The sequence below is a fragment of the Taeniopygia guttata genome, chromosome 1A (assembly GCF_048771995.1).
Source record: "Taeniopygia guttata chromosome 1A, bTaeGut7.mat, whole genome shotgun sequence".
Taxonomy (NCBI): Eukaryota; Metazoa; Chordata; class Aves; order Passeriformes; family Estrildidae; genus Taeniopygia; species Taeniopygia guttata.
The window spans coordinates 25,933,916-25,949,309 of record NC_133025.1 but is presented as its reverse complement, the minus strand read 5'-3'; the positions used below and the strand labels follow the sequence as shown (position 1 = coordinate 25,949,309).

The 15,394-nt window shown below is 36.4% G+C and overlaps 1 protein-coding gene across 2 annotated transcripts in view; it reads right to left on the bottom strand.

Moving 5' to 3' along the window:
- The window catches only part of SAMTOR (S-adenosylmethionine sensor upstream of mTORC1), a 31,539-nt gene that overhangs the window by 6,219 nt on the left and 9,926 nt on the right, over positions 1-15,394 (bottom strand). Inside the window, exons 2-4 of one of the 2 annotated variants that reach the window (XM_030257631.4) lie at positions 12,044-12,185; positions 3,759-3,932; positions 301-415 (exon numbers count right to left, since the gene is read on the bottom strand). In XM_030257631.4, coding sequence (XP_030113491.2) covers positions 301-415; positions 3,759-3,932; positions 12,044-12,185 — 431 coding nt within the window. The remainder of the gene's footprint in view (positions 1-300; positions 416-3,758; positions 3,933-12,043; positions 12,186-15,394) is intronic. The other variant, XM_072921814.1, reaches the window with a different exon arrangement.

The following is a 15,394-nucleotide window of genomic DNA, read 5'->3' as shown; positions in this document are numbered from 1 at the left end:
TTTTAAGATGCAAGGGTTCATCTACAATACCCCTAAAAGGATGGCTACTAAAGTTTTCAAAATTTTCAAGATTAATAATGCCATTATAAAGGCATGACTGTGGGAAAAAATTGTATTTTTAAAAGAAAACACCACTAGGACTTTAGAGCCTGTTCATGGGAAAGTATGTAGTGTTTAGTTCCTACTAAACCAGATATTTAAAAAGCATGTAAATATTAAACATTTTCTTTTACAGTTATTTTGAGGCATTCCACAAATCTGAGGATCAAGTTTATATTAAATACAGCAAACATTACATACCTCAACCGCTGGAACAATGTCTATGCCAACTGTCAGAAATTCTTCAAACTTCAGAAATGGATTAAAGCAGCTACCAACATCAAGTAATCTGATCTTTCCCAAGGAGTGAAGGAACCTAAGAAGTAGCAAGAATTAAGTTTTATCAAATGTAACTTTGAAAGCTGTATTCTGAGTTACAATTTCAGGTAACTAATACAAAAGATTCTCACAGAACACTACAGTAGTGACTAATGGAAGTGAATCCCTCACTTCAATTGCTGAGGTACCTAAAGAACCAAGATCCATCAATAAAAGCAGGCAGCCTTTAAGCAGAAGAGTTTTGTTCAGAGCAGGTGTAATAACTATTCACTTGTGCACTTGTAGTAACTAAATAAAATGGCAAATTGTGTGTCTCCTAGACAGGTTTTCATATAATTTTGTGTTTCTCACATAACTTTTTGTAGTATTTACTAATTTTGAAGTCACGTTAGATGCTAGAGTTAATATTTTATGAGTTGATAAGGGAAACAAAGAACAACTACATAAATTGCATCATTTACATGGCTGCAATCTAAAAAAATTCCATGATGATTTGTAACATCTTAGAATATCTGAAATCCATTAACAGAGGCAAACAAAGTTTCACAGGGACTTCACAGAGATGAGAAAGCTAATAACCTTCCAGAGATAAAATGTTCGTTTGCTTCAAGTTTCTGTAGCCAAAACCAATCGGCATCTCCAAAATGTAACTTGTCATGTTTCTGGGAAAGGCTCAGCCCTGGAGAGAAAGGTAACTGCAAAAGACTTCCAGAAACAGAGGTGCAGGAGTAAAACCAAGCTATGGCTGTACTCATAGAAACAACAAAGCAGAAAGGAGAAAAAAGCCTCTATGCAGCAGTAAGAGATCCAGGCTCTCTAAGCCCCTTCTAGACTCCTGGTAACCTACCAGAGGAAGGATGTTGGAAAAGGAAGAGAAAATGTCTTGTTGCATTTTGAAAAAATAATGGCAAGTTTAAGCATTTTGCTTCTACATGGAACAGAAGATACCCAGGCCACGCTTCTCTCAAAACACCACAGTGCAACAATTGTCTTTAAGTTAAAGCTGCAAACATTACCAAGCTACCCTCTAAGTCAATCAGTATTGAGTGAGTTTTCAGAATGAAGATGAAAGCAACAATTTTTCCAGACTTGGAACAGGAATTTGGATACTGTGTAGGCAGATCCTAGTAGCCATAAATCACAAACATGACTGAAGTCAAATCAGAGATCTTTTACCGCGTAAGGGTAATCTGAGGTTTCTCAGACCAATGTAGCTCCTTGTCTAGCAAATGGAGACACTAATGGCAGGTCTTTCCTCGCTCAAACACAAAAATGTACACCTGTATGAATGCTTACATTCTATATGATAGTCTAATATGGTAACAACAAATCAATGGACACATGGGACCACAGGAAACATAAGAGGAAACGGGATGCTACAGTACAGAGAAAACTTCCCATAAAAAAGACAGAGCCTCTAGAGATCGAAACATGTTCCCTTTAAAATGTTGAATAAAATACTTGTACAGATTAAAATTAAGCAGCAAATCCCAGAAGCCTCTAATTTCCAGGACAGCCACTTCACCTGTGGTACAGTGAAAAAATCACTATGATGTATTCTGAATAAGCTACCTTGTTCATATATATTTATATATTACTTGAGTGAGGATTATATGTGGGATGAACAGAATTATTGTCTTTACACCTACCAGAATAAAACAAAGAGTCACAGTCTTAGTCATACTGATAGACAAACCCACACTCTTGTAGTGTTACACGACCAGAATGGAGTGACAGTCTTTAAACACCGTGTAGATTCCCCCATATCCCTTGTACCAAGTTTGAGACTTCACTACTAGATCAGTGTAGACATGAAAAAGCATTTCAGGAGGGATCTCTGATTTGTGTAATACACAATCCATTTTCTTCCTGATAAACTGTAACTTCTTCTGTAAGGCATCAAGAAAAAAATGAATTTTGATTTCTCTGGGCAGTAACTTAGACCAGTTATGCCTTGTTCAAGGTCTGTACAGCTACTAAGAATTTACTATCGTTTGTAGCTTACCCAGGTAAACATTATAAAACTTGCGTTTGCCACGTATGTCTCATAAGGTGTGCATATTTTTAAAGTTTTGAGAATGAAAATAAAAATCATCAACACTCACTATACGAACAAATGCTTTAAAAATAATTTATAAAAATTCTCTATTAACTTCTTTCTGTACACATTAGAACAAAAGGGAAGGCTACAAACAACTGGTAGCAAGAAGGCAGGTAAAGTTAGCCCTGCAACAGCCACTATTAACTGCAGAAAGCATGAAGACAGAGATCAAAGAGAGACCAAAGAGATGTAAAGAGAGAACCAGTGCTTTATCCTAACAATGCCTCCCACTGGTAGGCAGCTTTAAAGTGAATATGATCATCAATTGATTTAAACAAACATGAGAGACACAAAAGACACGAGCTCCTAAGGACAGACACACCTACGACTAACAACAGTAACACGTCATTCTTTCCCTAACTCATATTACACCCCCAGCTTCAAGTAAGTGCTGATCACTGCAGACATGCTACAATAAAGGAAAAAAAACTCTTTACACAACAGAAAAAACACTACCGCAGGAAGTTCTAAGAACTAATCTATAAAGAACATGAAACAAGTTGTAAATATAACTTTCATAGATTCTATGCTCATGCATTCATTATTTCATTATACTTGCAAAATATTATTTTTTTCCAACACACATAGAATAGTCACAAACATGACATGCTATTTAGGAAAAAAAAATGGAGGGTGGGACTTGAGAAATAATAAAGTTAGTCTTGGATACCAAAAATAAAATTCTTGCTTGAGTGAAGGTCACAAACAAAATTAAAACTGTTGTTTGGAAAATATCTCAAGGATACTACAAGTTCTGCAGAGCCAGTCATCAGAAAACTAGCATATTAAAAGTTATGGGTTGTAATTCCAAATTGCTTTTGAAGTGTGTAATTGGAATCAAGAGTTTCTGTGCAATTATTTATGAAGAGAAAGTTTTAAGTACCCTGATATTTACATTTGGCACTAAGTACTTAAATAAGCAATTGACTTTTCACAGTGCTGAACAGCCATTAGATTCTAACTTAATTAACATGTCACTTATTTCACCTCAAGGTTTAATATAAATTGCATTGCACACCAATGACATACTAAAGTGAAATTGCTCTAGCACTAAAATGAAGATGACTAAGTTGTCATTCTCAAGCAATTTTTTCATGGCATTCCCCAAAATATACTACAACATAAATAGCAATTGAAATGTATATATTCACGTGAAAATTCCCTTTCTTAACTAATAAAAATACATCAGACTGATCTAATATGTTATGGGGAAAAAAATGTCAGGGTAAGTTTTAACACTCAAAAAAGGGGAAAAAAATTCAAAACAGGTAAAACTTACTCTTCTGTCACAGCTTCATGATTTGTTAAGCCAAAGTTTGGCAAAGGATCTTCAATCTTGGGAGTCTGAGGAACATTTAAAGTTGGAGTGGTTTTAGAAGCAAGAAGTGCTCTTTTTTCATCTTTCTCAAGTGCTTTTCTTTTTCCACCATTCTGAAAATATTCTCGGCACACACTGAAAAGACAAAAAGAAAAATTCCCCAGGAAAACTGAATGGTCTTCTTACTCATTACTACAGCTCAGATACATACCACAGGGTTAAGTGACACAACTGCTGTCAGCTTTTAAACAAATCTGGGTTTTATTTCAACTTTGGTAAATGAGCTTTAAAAAAGATGTGATACATCCAACAACACAAAATTGAGTGGTGGGTTGCTGGGGGTTTTTTCTGCCTCCAAATTATGCCATAAGTCATAGGTGAATAAATAGATTTAAAATATTTTAATCTGATAGACTTTTAGAGTAAGACAGCAGAAGTCTTATCAGAACATCACCAGAAGGTAAACTTCAGCTCAGTTCTGCACATAGTGCAAAGAGTTAGCAACTGGCTCCCTGTCGACACAAGGTTTTGAACTGTGTGTCTTGCCGGCACATAAACTAGGGGAAAAGAAACCTAATCTAGATTTATGCACAAACTGTGAAATTAAAAAGCTGGATTTGCCCTGCACAATTCAGTTTAATTAAATTTGCCATTCAAGTATTTGCATGGAAATTTCAACAGAAATAATACTTGTTTGAATAATGTTTTCTGAACAACTCATTTTTATGAAGTCTTCTTGAAATTCACTCCATTTTTCTCTAAAAAAAATGCAGAGGTTTGAAGGAACATTCCACAAAAAATAAATTCAAGTGTAGTTTAAGAATATCTTATACTAAGCAGGAACAAGATAATGACACTTCACATGACAGATTTAAGGATGGACATGCTGGTATAATGGTGCCTTTAAATCAAAATAGTGACAAAGACTTGGAATACACAGGGCTTATCTAAAGTTTGGTGATATTCTAGGCATCAAATATACCCAGTCTCTTCATCACATAAGAAGTGAAGGACAACAAAAACATGTCATTGGAATGGCATTGAGTTTCCTTGATGGAAACATATACAAACAGGTACAGATAGAAGTAATTTCACCCCAACATAGGAAAGAAAGAAGCACCCTGAGTCAGAAATATGCAAACACAGAATGGGTCAGATTATAAGGGACCCCAGAGGGTCATCTGATCCAAGCTCCCTGCTCATGGACATAAGAGAATTCTCAACCTCGGAAAAATGTTTTCTTTTTTTTTCCTCAGCTATTCATGTTATCAACCTTTTAATTCCCTAGAAGCTGGTATGCTACCCAGCTTAACGCTTAATAAGCACAGGAGAACCACCTATTTGTAAAGTATGAATTCCTCTCGTCACTGAGAAGCCATTTCTTCCTCATTCTTGGTACTGATGCAAATGGAGTCTTTCTTCCATCTTTTTACCCCTATCATGTCAACTGAGTTCTCATAATTCTATATTCTTCATAATAGACCTTTCTCATTTGTGCATAAGACACTATCAAAGTCAGCCACAAAGAGAAGCATCTCCTACCTCTTCATTTGCCCTGGTGCACAACTGGCGAGTGCCACAGGAAGGCCCAAAAATGGATAAAATTTTTCACATTCAGACCCCAGGCTCTGCATACTGGTGCAGTACCACAAAAAAACCCCAGCCAAATCCACCAATCCAAACAAAAACCTCAGATCACACTACACTTCATAGCCACTGTGGGTTATCTTCCCTTTACACTTTTCTAACATCACAGTCATTCTAGCATGATTGCTACATGTTGTCCTTTTTGATCCTGAGCTCTCAGACGATTTGTCTATGTACTCCCCCTGTAGAAGTGATCCTCACACTTCCTGAGGGGAAACAGCAAGCACATGGGCACTCACTGCACTGGCAGTTAGCAGAAATAATGCACTCTGTAGTTTACCCCATGGTAACTTGCTGATGTAGCCAGATGTTTAACTTCACAGCCATTAAAGCAATCACTGACCACTCTAGTTTTGAGCCTGCAGTTATATAAAGACTCCACATTTAACAACTGTCTCAAGTAAGAAACAGAGCATCTCAATTATCTACAAAGTGAAAATTAAGGAATCTATTTTGTAATTCTAAAAACTGACACGGCTCCATTTTTAACTGACAATTAAACATGCAGTTCTGATGACATAATATTAGCTCTACAATTAACACACCTGCTTGTAAAGAATTGTGCAGTGTAAATGCTATCTGAGCTGACACTTGCTACAGTTCACACAAACTGCTAAATAAGTATTTCAGGTCTAAACTGAAATACTGTTTCAATTTCCTAGTCGAGAGACAGGTTAGGTTTCTGGATGAAGTGTGCAGTTAATGTCTTTGCTTTAAAAAAGAAATAAAAAAATAAAATCTTTGTATTTCTTCAGTGAAACATATTTTCCATATTCCAAATCTTAAACAGTAAATAACCTGTTCCAGTTGAATCCCCTGCTCTGTCTGGCAGCTGGGTTGGACAAACAAAGGAAGTCTCAGAAAAAGCTAATATGAATACATATGATTTTGTTAATACTCTACAGCAATAAAAGAGAAGGTTTGTTTTCAAAAAGAAAGACTAAATCCATGAATTTCAATAGAATATAAAATGAAAAAAAAATGAGGGGGACATTGCCAAGAAACACTGTACAAAATTAAAAAAACATAACAGAATCATTAATTAATTCTTCTGCTCAAGCAGTGATGAACAACTAAAAGAAAGCTGGTGTGGTCAACTTTTATCACAGCAAAAAGCAGTTTCTGACAGCTGTAATCAATGCTTGAGGACTTCAAGCACCCAGTTTTATTGACTCTTTCCTTCTGCTTTATAATGAGGAAAAGGTGAGCTTGACTCATGTTCCTTAGAATTTTTACTAACCAAAACCTAATACTGAAGATGGCTTTAGGGAGGGTACAGAGAAATAGCAATCTTCCCTTCAGAGCTGAAGGAATGTCTGGACTTCTCATCATGGTTTCTGCTGCAAAACATATCTCCCTCCCACACACTGAGAAACAAGTTTATAAATGCCCACTCTCAGAGCTGCTAGCCTGAAAAAAATAAAATTGTGAATTCTTCTACAGGTTTAACCCATCGACCTCCAAACCTCCAAAGTGAAGGGAGGGAGAAGTATCAATTGCCCTTGAACACATCAATTGTACCTAAAAGAACAGCCAGGTTTCCCTTGGACTAAAAATACTTAGTGATTGTCATGTGTGCCCAGCTTCAAGTTACGAAAATTGTGTTCAGCATGGGTGAGAACAGCAGGTTTCTCAATGCAAACTATCATAATTTTTTATAGCATCATTTTATTTTTTTTTAAGCTTCAAGTTCAGAAACTTGTATGTAATACAATTTTCCACTTTGATATTTGGTCTCAGTTCTAGGGGTTTGAGACATTTTCCTTTTGAGAAATGCAACTAGATCTGTAATCAATCATAAGCTTCTCTTGGGCTGTGGCCGCCCCAAGCCAGTTTCTGGAAGCAGTATCTTTTATTGCCAGAGGATTCAAAGAACTTGAAAATAGTCAGCAGTTATCATATGATCATTGCTTTAATTAGCTCTAGTGTTCAACAAACAAATGATGCTCTTGTCAGAACAAAGTAGTCATAGAATCATAGATTATCCTGAATTGGAAGGGATCCATCAGGGTCACTGAAGTCCAACTCCTGGATCTGCAGAGAACAGCTCCAAGAGTCACACCATGTATACAAAAGTATTGTTCAAACACTTCTTGAACCCTGTCAGGCTTAGTGCTGTGACCACTTTCCTGAGGAGTCTGTTCCAATGCCCAACCCGCCGCAGAATCTGGCACTTGTCTTTGTTAAAATTCATTCAGTTGGTGATTGCCCAGCCCTCTAATTTGCTGAGGTTTCTCTGGAGAGTCTGTCTGCCTTCAAGGGAGTTAACAGCTCCTCACAATTTAGTATCATCAGCAAACAATGTGTTTAAAAGCAAAAAGTTAAGACTTTCATATAAATGTAAACACTGAACACTGTCCTTTCCCATTTTAAATGGTTCCCCTCCTGCTGTTTCTGCCCCTTCCCCAGTTCCATTCTCCTTGTAGTGAATTGCTCGACTAATTGCATTCATCAAAAAAACCTGTAAAACAGTGTTGAAGGGACTTGCAAACACTCATTCATTCAATCTTCCAATTAAACAGGATCAGCTTTCCACTTCTAGCAGAGATCTGTTATTCTCAAAGATCCTCTAATAGATTACTTAGCCTTCTCTTCTTTTGACTAGACAGCTCCAGTTTCTAGAAAAGAACACCAGGGCTTTTGTGGAAAAAACAAAAGGGTTTTGATAATTTCTTTACCTTTCTTGGAGTTGAGCTGCTATTTGTTATTTTTTATATGCAGTGGCTAAGGTGATATTTTAGCTAAGAGCAATGCTACATAAAGTCAGAATATTACTTTACAAATCTTGTGGACAATCTCATTAACACACCTAAGTATGATATTTGCCTCTACTGCAAAAGCATCCTACGACCACTTCAAATTCAGTTTATGGCCTGCTTCAGAATCCAAACAGTTTTTTGAAAGACTGACACAATCAATTATTCCCCAGCCTGTATTTGAAGAGCTGATATTTAATACAGTAGATAACATCTAGTACAGTTTATAACTGCAATAATTTTAATTCTGCTCTCAGAGTCACAGTGCCTTTCTCTTTGGTTTCATTTCCAAATTTAATAAATACACTTTACTCTAGCAGACTGCTAATAAAAGTATTAATTAATTATGGATACAGAGACAAACTTGGCAGAATCCTTCTCAGTAAATCACATTTTTAAGATAAGCTTCTCACAACTATTCCCTGCAAATGTTTCCAAGCAGTTCTGTACTCACCTGTCATTAATTTCATCAGAACTGTATTTCTTTACTCATTAAACAGTCAAAAGACTTTTAAAAAAAATGCAGGTCTAGATAGTATTTTGTCATGATGATTAGAAGATAGTATCTTTTGCTCTTTAAAAAAACCAGTCAAGTCAACACAAGTGTTAACACTGAGACAAAAGCATCAGAAAGAAGCAAACCTGCTGGTCTGGCTTTTTCTGTTCTAACTAGAACCAGAACAAGCTGGCATTCATTGTGTGTGCAAAGGTTCACCAGTTTATCTATGCCAGCAAAAATTAAAGAGTTACAACAATTATTCAGGGTAAACGCTATCTTAACCTGCTTTGTTTAAGTTTTGTGTTGTAATATAAATGAAAGAGAAACAGAAGTGTTAATTTGCAAATAGCACTTGCTACTTGCATTCAATTTCTAAATGTATATAAAGGGAGGAAGAAACAGTTGAGTGTTGCTCAGGCTTTTTGCACCAGCACTCAGGGGATAATAAACCTGGATCTGAAAGCGGATAGTTTTAATCCCTCCTCCACCATCCCTCTCCCCACATAATAGTTCCGTAATGCTTTCCTGAAACAATAAACAAAATTGGCCCTATACAATTCAGCATATGGCCACCAGCACAGTCTAGCAGGTACTGCTTTCCATCTTTTACAGTTTCTAGAGTCTGGATATATGTCTTTAAATCAACACTAATGAAGAACTAAAACAGTAAGTTTTATATCATCTGGTTTAAAAGTTATGTCAGATTTTTTTCCCATGTCTTCAACAAAAAGGCTTTTGAAAGAAAAACAAAATTGATATTCTTAATCCTGAGAAGTATGCATAACTTCTCTAGTGATTATTCTATGCTATCTGATTTATTTTATCAGTTCCAAGGAGAATACAAGGAAAATGAAGAAAAGAACAAGAACCTACTAAGTCTTTTGCAGTTTTTTTTTTCCTTTTAACCAATGGAAAAAACACTTCTCAATTTCAGATCACTGAAAAGATCATCCTTCAAACTAAAACAAAACTCAGTCTTTTCTTTCTTCAGGAGGCATACACTGGTGGTTCTAATCTATTTTCAGCACTCCACTCACAAATTAAAATTTATCTAATATGAAACAGCTACCTTCCTGCTGTCATGGTAACATAGTAATAAGCACTGAGCAAAAGCTTTCACACAAGTCTCATGCAAAGCTCTATTGCACGCAATTCTGCACCCAGGCACAAGGCGGAGTAACAACAATGGGACCTGCCACCTATCTGGCACACCTCTTGGCCCTGTGGGAAGGGACAAAAAATTGCAGAACACACAGTCAATCTGATATGTTCTGGTATTTAGCAATCCAGGCCTCGGTATAACCTGACAAGTGAAAAGTACTCTCTTTTTCTACTAATGTAGAAACTCCTGATCCCTTGACTTTGTAAACTGAAAAGCTTTGTGCTTTATCTGAAGCTTTTTATGAAGACAGAGCATTTTAGTGTCTCTTAGTGGGTGGATTCTCTTCCTAATATGAGCTCAGGCTGCAAAGCCCAAACTAGACATTTACTTCAATGTTTACTTTGAAAATGATCTATAACAGAAACCAAGTGGGAGCACAAAACCTTCTATATTCAAGTAATCACTGTCCACAACATTATCCTGTCCTACATGATAACAGACAAACTTGCCACAAGCTACTTGGCTGAAATAAAAGTAAGAACACGCAGCTCTATTTAAAAGGTTTCACACATTAGCAGACAATCAAATGGTAAGAAAATATCAAGCAATGTTCCATGTAATCTGCCTTGGGTCCAGTAGAACTATTTTTTTCACAGATAACCTGAACTGTGGAATAGCCAGTTTCAGTTCCTTATAAGTGATCTGAGAATGATGCCAAACCAGGGCAGGGTGGGAGGAAGACATTGCAAGAAATCACAGTATTAGAATTCAATATGATTTCAAGGGAGTCCAATGTAGTAAAGAAAAATATAAGTATCAGCATTTCCACAGAAGTAATGAATAGCACAAATACAAGTAAACAATTAGCAACTCAGGAAGCCTGTAACACAGAAATGGGCAGCAGGGGGTCAAAGGAGCAAAAGTCAATGCTGTGCCAATTACCGAAAAAAAAACCCACAAGCACACAAACAAAAGAACAAAACCAACAAAAAAAGCCAAACAAAATCTGAAACCAACAAAATATCAACCCCCCACCAAACAAAGTCAATAGCATAACCGAGAGTCTACTACAACCTCAATAACATCTATTTGATTTATCCCTGACACTGCCATTGAAATGCTCTGTCCATATTTGGGCTTAGTTTTTTTTTAACTGAGACATCTCTCATGTAATTGCGATATAGGTACACAAAGCATGTCCAGAAAAGCATCTATAAAGAAACACCTAAGCTAAAGGATAAAACATTAGTAAGTAAAGGAATGGTTTTCAAATATTTAAGAGTTTATGCCAGGAAAAACTCAGCTTATTATTACTTGCTCCATTTCCAGAAGCCACAGAAGATCTCAAGCTGCCACCAAGATCAACTGTTTCAATTCCCTCTTTGTTTTATGGGCACAAGAGAATTTAAATTAGCAATAGCACATCAAGTGCTCTTTGCTCAGCACTTTGCAACACTCACCTGCAGGACCCATAAACTGGCACACAAGATTACTTTCTGGTTTTCTGAAGTCACTCCCTTCCTAATTGCAAGCCCATTGATACACTCTCTGCCCATTTAAAACTCAACAGTATTTTGTTTTATTCTGCTGTACAGATTCTGTAGAATGTCTTGGATGCCAACTGTATACAGGATCACCAACATCTCTCCTTTTTTACTATTTATTTTCCTCAGGGACTGAAATAGTTTAGCTCCTCACTTCATGACTTTACAGTTCAGATAGCCCAACAAAAACTAGATGTTTACTACCAATAGGAATTTTCGAGTTTCTAACACATTTAAAAGAAGTTTCACAGGAGTAAAGTCTGTCACAGGAGATTAAGAATTGAAAAATGAGCACCAGAGATCTGCATGTAGAGCTCAAACACTATTACATGTACAAATCAAACCAAACCTCTGAAAATTACACTTGAGTTACACTCACTGCATTTATTCAGCTTAGGTTCAGAAGCATGGAAAATTACTTCATAGGTTTATTTGCAAACAGCTTCAGTATTTGAGAAAAAAAAATTGTTTGTTGCAAATATTTCAAAAAAGGATCACTGAATAACAAAACACTTCATAAGCTATTTCCTCAGTAAGCTGGAATGCTAAGAAGATATTTCTTTAAGAAAGCAATAAATTATTAATATGCTATAGGACAAATGTTAAATATTGACAAAAAGTAAAAAACAATTAAGCTTTGTATTATTAATAATTACAAGTAAAAGTATGCAATTGTGCGTTTCAAATACATTATTTACCTGCAACACCATTCAATTCGGCCTTCCCCTTCACATGTTTTTGCCCAGTGATTATCTGCAAGGTTTTTCATTGCCACGGCATATTCACACAGAGTTTCCTCATCCTCACAGTGCTCACGCCAGATCTTATCAAAGTCTCCCACTAAACAAAACAAGACAAAAAAATTGCACATCAGATACAAAGTCTCTCATTACCTCCATGGCAAAATCCCCGTCCAGTCTGAAAGTTACATAATGCATCAAGAGATTACTTTACCTGCACATAACAAAAACAAGTTCTCCTTTCTGTAGTCATAAACACAAAATTCCAAGTTTTGGGGCAGGAAGAGGCTGTGAAATCCATGAAATATCAGTACATGGATTTTGTTCCATTTGTTCTGTGAAATTAAAGTCCCTGGGAAGTTTTGCTTTCAGGTTTCTGTGCATGAGCATTAACACAACATTTTAGAAATGAAAGATTTAAAGGTTTCTACCAGCATTCACATCCATGGCAAGTACTGCAGATAACATTACATGAAAAAGCCATGAAAGTTAAACCCACAGTAGAGATTTCTTTGGGTATATTGAAAAAGAAATTCAAACTCTCACTGATTGCTGTCTAATCTAGCCAGGCCCGGTAAATTAGCATCTAGGGATAGTACTGAAGAATCAAACCAACTATGATCAGGAAATCTCAGACAAACTCCTCTGCTGATCTCTAGGGACAGATTTATTTCCATGCTCCTCACCTTGCTGAAAAGAAGTCTTGCAGGTTAAGTTCTAACATTTCAAAGTAATTAAACATGATGATTTTCCTTCTTTGCTATTAAGTATCCACTTCTCCTAGCCTGCTTTACATAATGTACTGCTAAACAAAAACAAGATAAATGCTAGTCATGGCTAGCCCCAGTTCCTATACAGCATGCAAACCCTTGGTGTACCTTACTGAAAGGGTATTTCTGACCTAAGAAAGATGCTTTCCTGGTATGATAGTCACTACATTCTTTTGTGTCTCTTAATCACGAATATCTAGAATATATGCCAATCTGCAGAATAAAAAATACGCACTCATTTTGAACTTACAAGCTAATACAGCTAAAAATAACTTTTCAAGAACACAGCTATATTTTAAGGTTTAACTTGGACAAACAACACACTTTCACAACATGGTTCCATCTTGTAGCATCTTTATATGAGAAGGAAATACTTTAAAAGTATGTTAGCTATAAGCTAATAAAAAATGTCTGTTAAAGCCTGAAAGTAGCTTAAAGTATGACTTGTCCTCACCAGTAAGAGCTTGCTGGTGTTTCTAACACACTTATGGCAATTTCTTTGATGTACTTTGTTTTAATTAGCAGTAAATCAATGATTTTTTCCAGTGACAACCTTTTTATTCTTTCCTTCCTGTGCAAAGCAAGAACAATCCTCACCTCATTTGTCCTCCACTTACAGAAATACTGGCCCTGATGGACAACTATAGATGTATACTTAACAGATTTAAATCAACCATCCAGGTTACTCCCTACTTAGGTTTGGTTTAGGGATGTCATAGCAATTTTCAGAAATAAGCATCTAGTACACTTGTACAATCATCAAAGTGAGTCATGTTTAAAATTAGGTGTTTATACTCCCTAGTCTGAGATGGCATTTGAGATGGAAGGGAGTGGCCAAAATTTAATGTTATCAAAATGGAGAAGCTGTGCAAGAAATTACATATTCTACTTGCTATTCAACTAGCATATATGAGAAAGTTATTACACTGGACAAAAAAAAAAAACAAAAACAAAAACAAAAAAACCAAACAAACCCAGGGTATAATACTGAATGACATCTCTCATTATTTTCCAAATGATCCAAGTTCAGAGAGGTATGCTTTATAAGAAATGGTACTAGCAAGATCACCTGCTGACCACCAGAGCAGGCAAGTCCCCACAGGGGTTTCTGCTAAAATCGGTGGGGCACTTTTCCAGAGCTTTCAGGAGAGCCCTCTGTAGAAACAAATATGCAGAACAGGACATACTCTACTGACAAAAGAGAGCAGGAAATGGCAATAACTGTGACCTACCAGCACATGGGGCAAAACAAACACAACTCCTAGCAATCGAAGCATTAGCAAAGTTTGATGTGATTCTCAATAGTAAATTAATTCTGATGCAACTTAGACAAAGTGTTGTAGTTTCTTCAACACAATACTTTTGGGTTCTACTGCATGCCAAGACAGCTGTGAAATGCTTCAATAACTTGCACTTGCTAAAGATTTGTTTGAATACGTGGCCCATTGGAAAGGTAAATTAATGGACACTTACTGAAGGAAAATACCACAAATACAAAATCTGAAGTTTATCACTGCTCTTTTATTTCAATACTTCATCTGGTCTATCCTGAAGCAATTATTATATTTCCAAATACCCCTTTTCCTAAAAGCTTAAGAAATAAGAGAGATGGGAAAGAAGAAATATGCAAAGACCAGATGTTCTTAACTTCTTAACTAGCCTACCCTTAGTAACAGCAAAGTAATGATGCCTTCTAAGACCAAATCCTGCTCTCACAGCAGCTACTCTGATTTCCTTCTGAACAAATCATAGATTTCTCCTGTCTCTGGAAGTCAGATGAGGGATAAAAGCACCCACAGATAAGGGGTCTTAAATTGAGACATATAGCAACAGACCCAGAGCTGACTACCAGCACACTGGGATGTGAACTTTGGGTTACAAAATAACTGCCTGTAAGAGTAACAGCTTCTTGGCTCTGAGTTGACAAGAAAATAAAATTGAATTACAGAGACCATGAGGAGAGAGATGCAGAACAAAAGTGAAAAATTCATCACAAAGTAATTCTGTCACATATCCTATATTATGTCAATTCTGTGAGCGCTTCTGGTTTATTTTCATTTACCAATACAGAGATACAGAAATTGTCTATATGGGACAGATACAGCCCTGCTTTTGTATGAGGAGCACTGAAGTAGAAAGAAGAAGGCAGATGAAACAAACGACAAACTACCACAAGATCACAACTGACAGAGGGAAGGTAAATATGGAACAACTTCTGGCTGTTCCAAGAATATGAGACAGAAAGAGCTGCTTAAAAGAAAAAGTTAGTTCCTCATAAAATGTATAACTAAGTTTAAAGTTCATGAAGTTCATGCAGATGGGCAAAGAAAGAAAATCCATTACAAACTCCATATTCAAAGATGAGACTTCTAACTCAGGAGCTTCTAGACCACAAAATCACTAAAAGACAGAACGGTAAGCAAGCACAGTGATACTCCAGCAGCATTTTTCACTTATTCTTGTCTTGGCATCTGCTGTTGGCCTACTGTCAATACTGATTTTTATACAATGCCCATTTCTCTGTTTTTTTGGATACAAG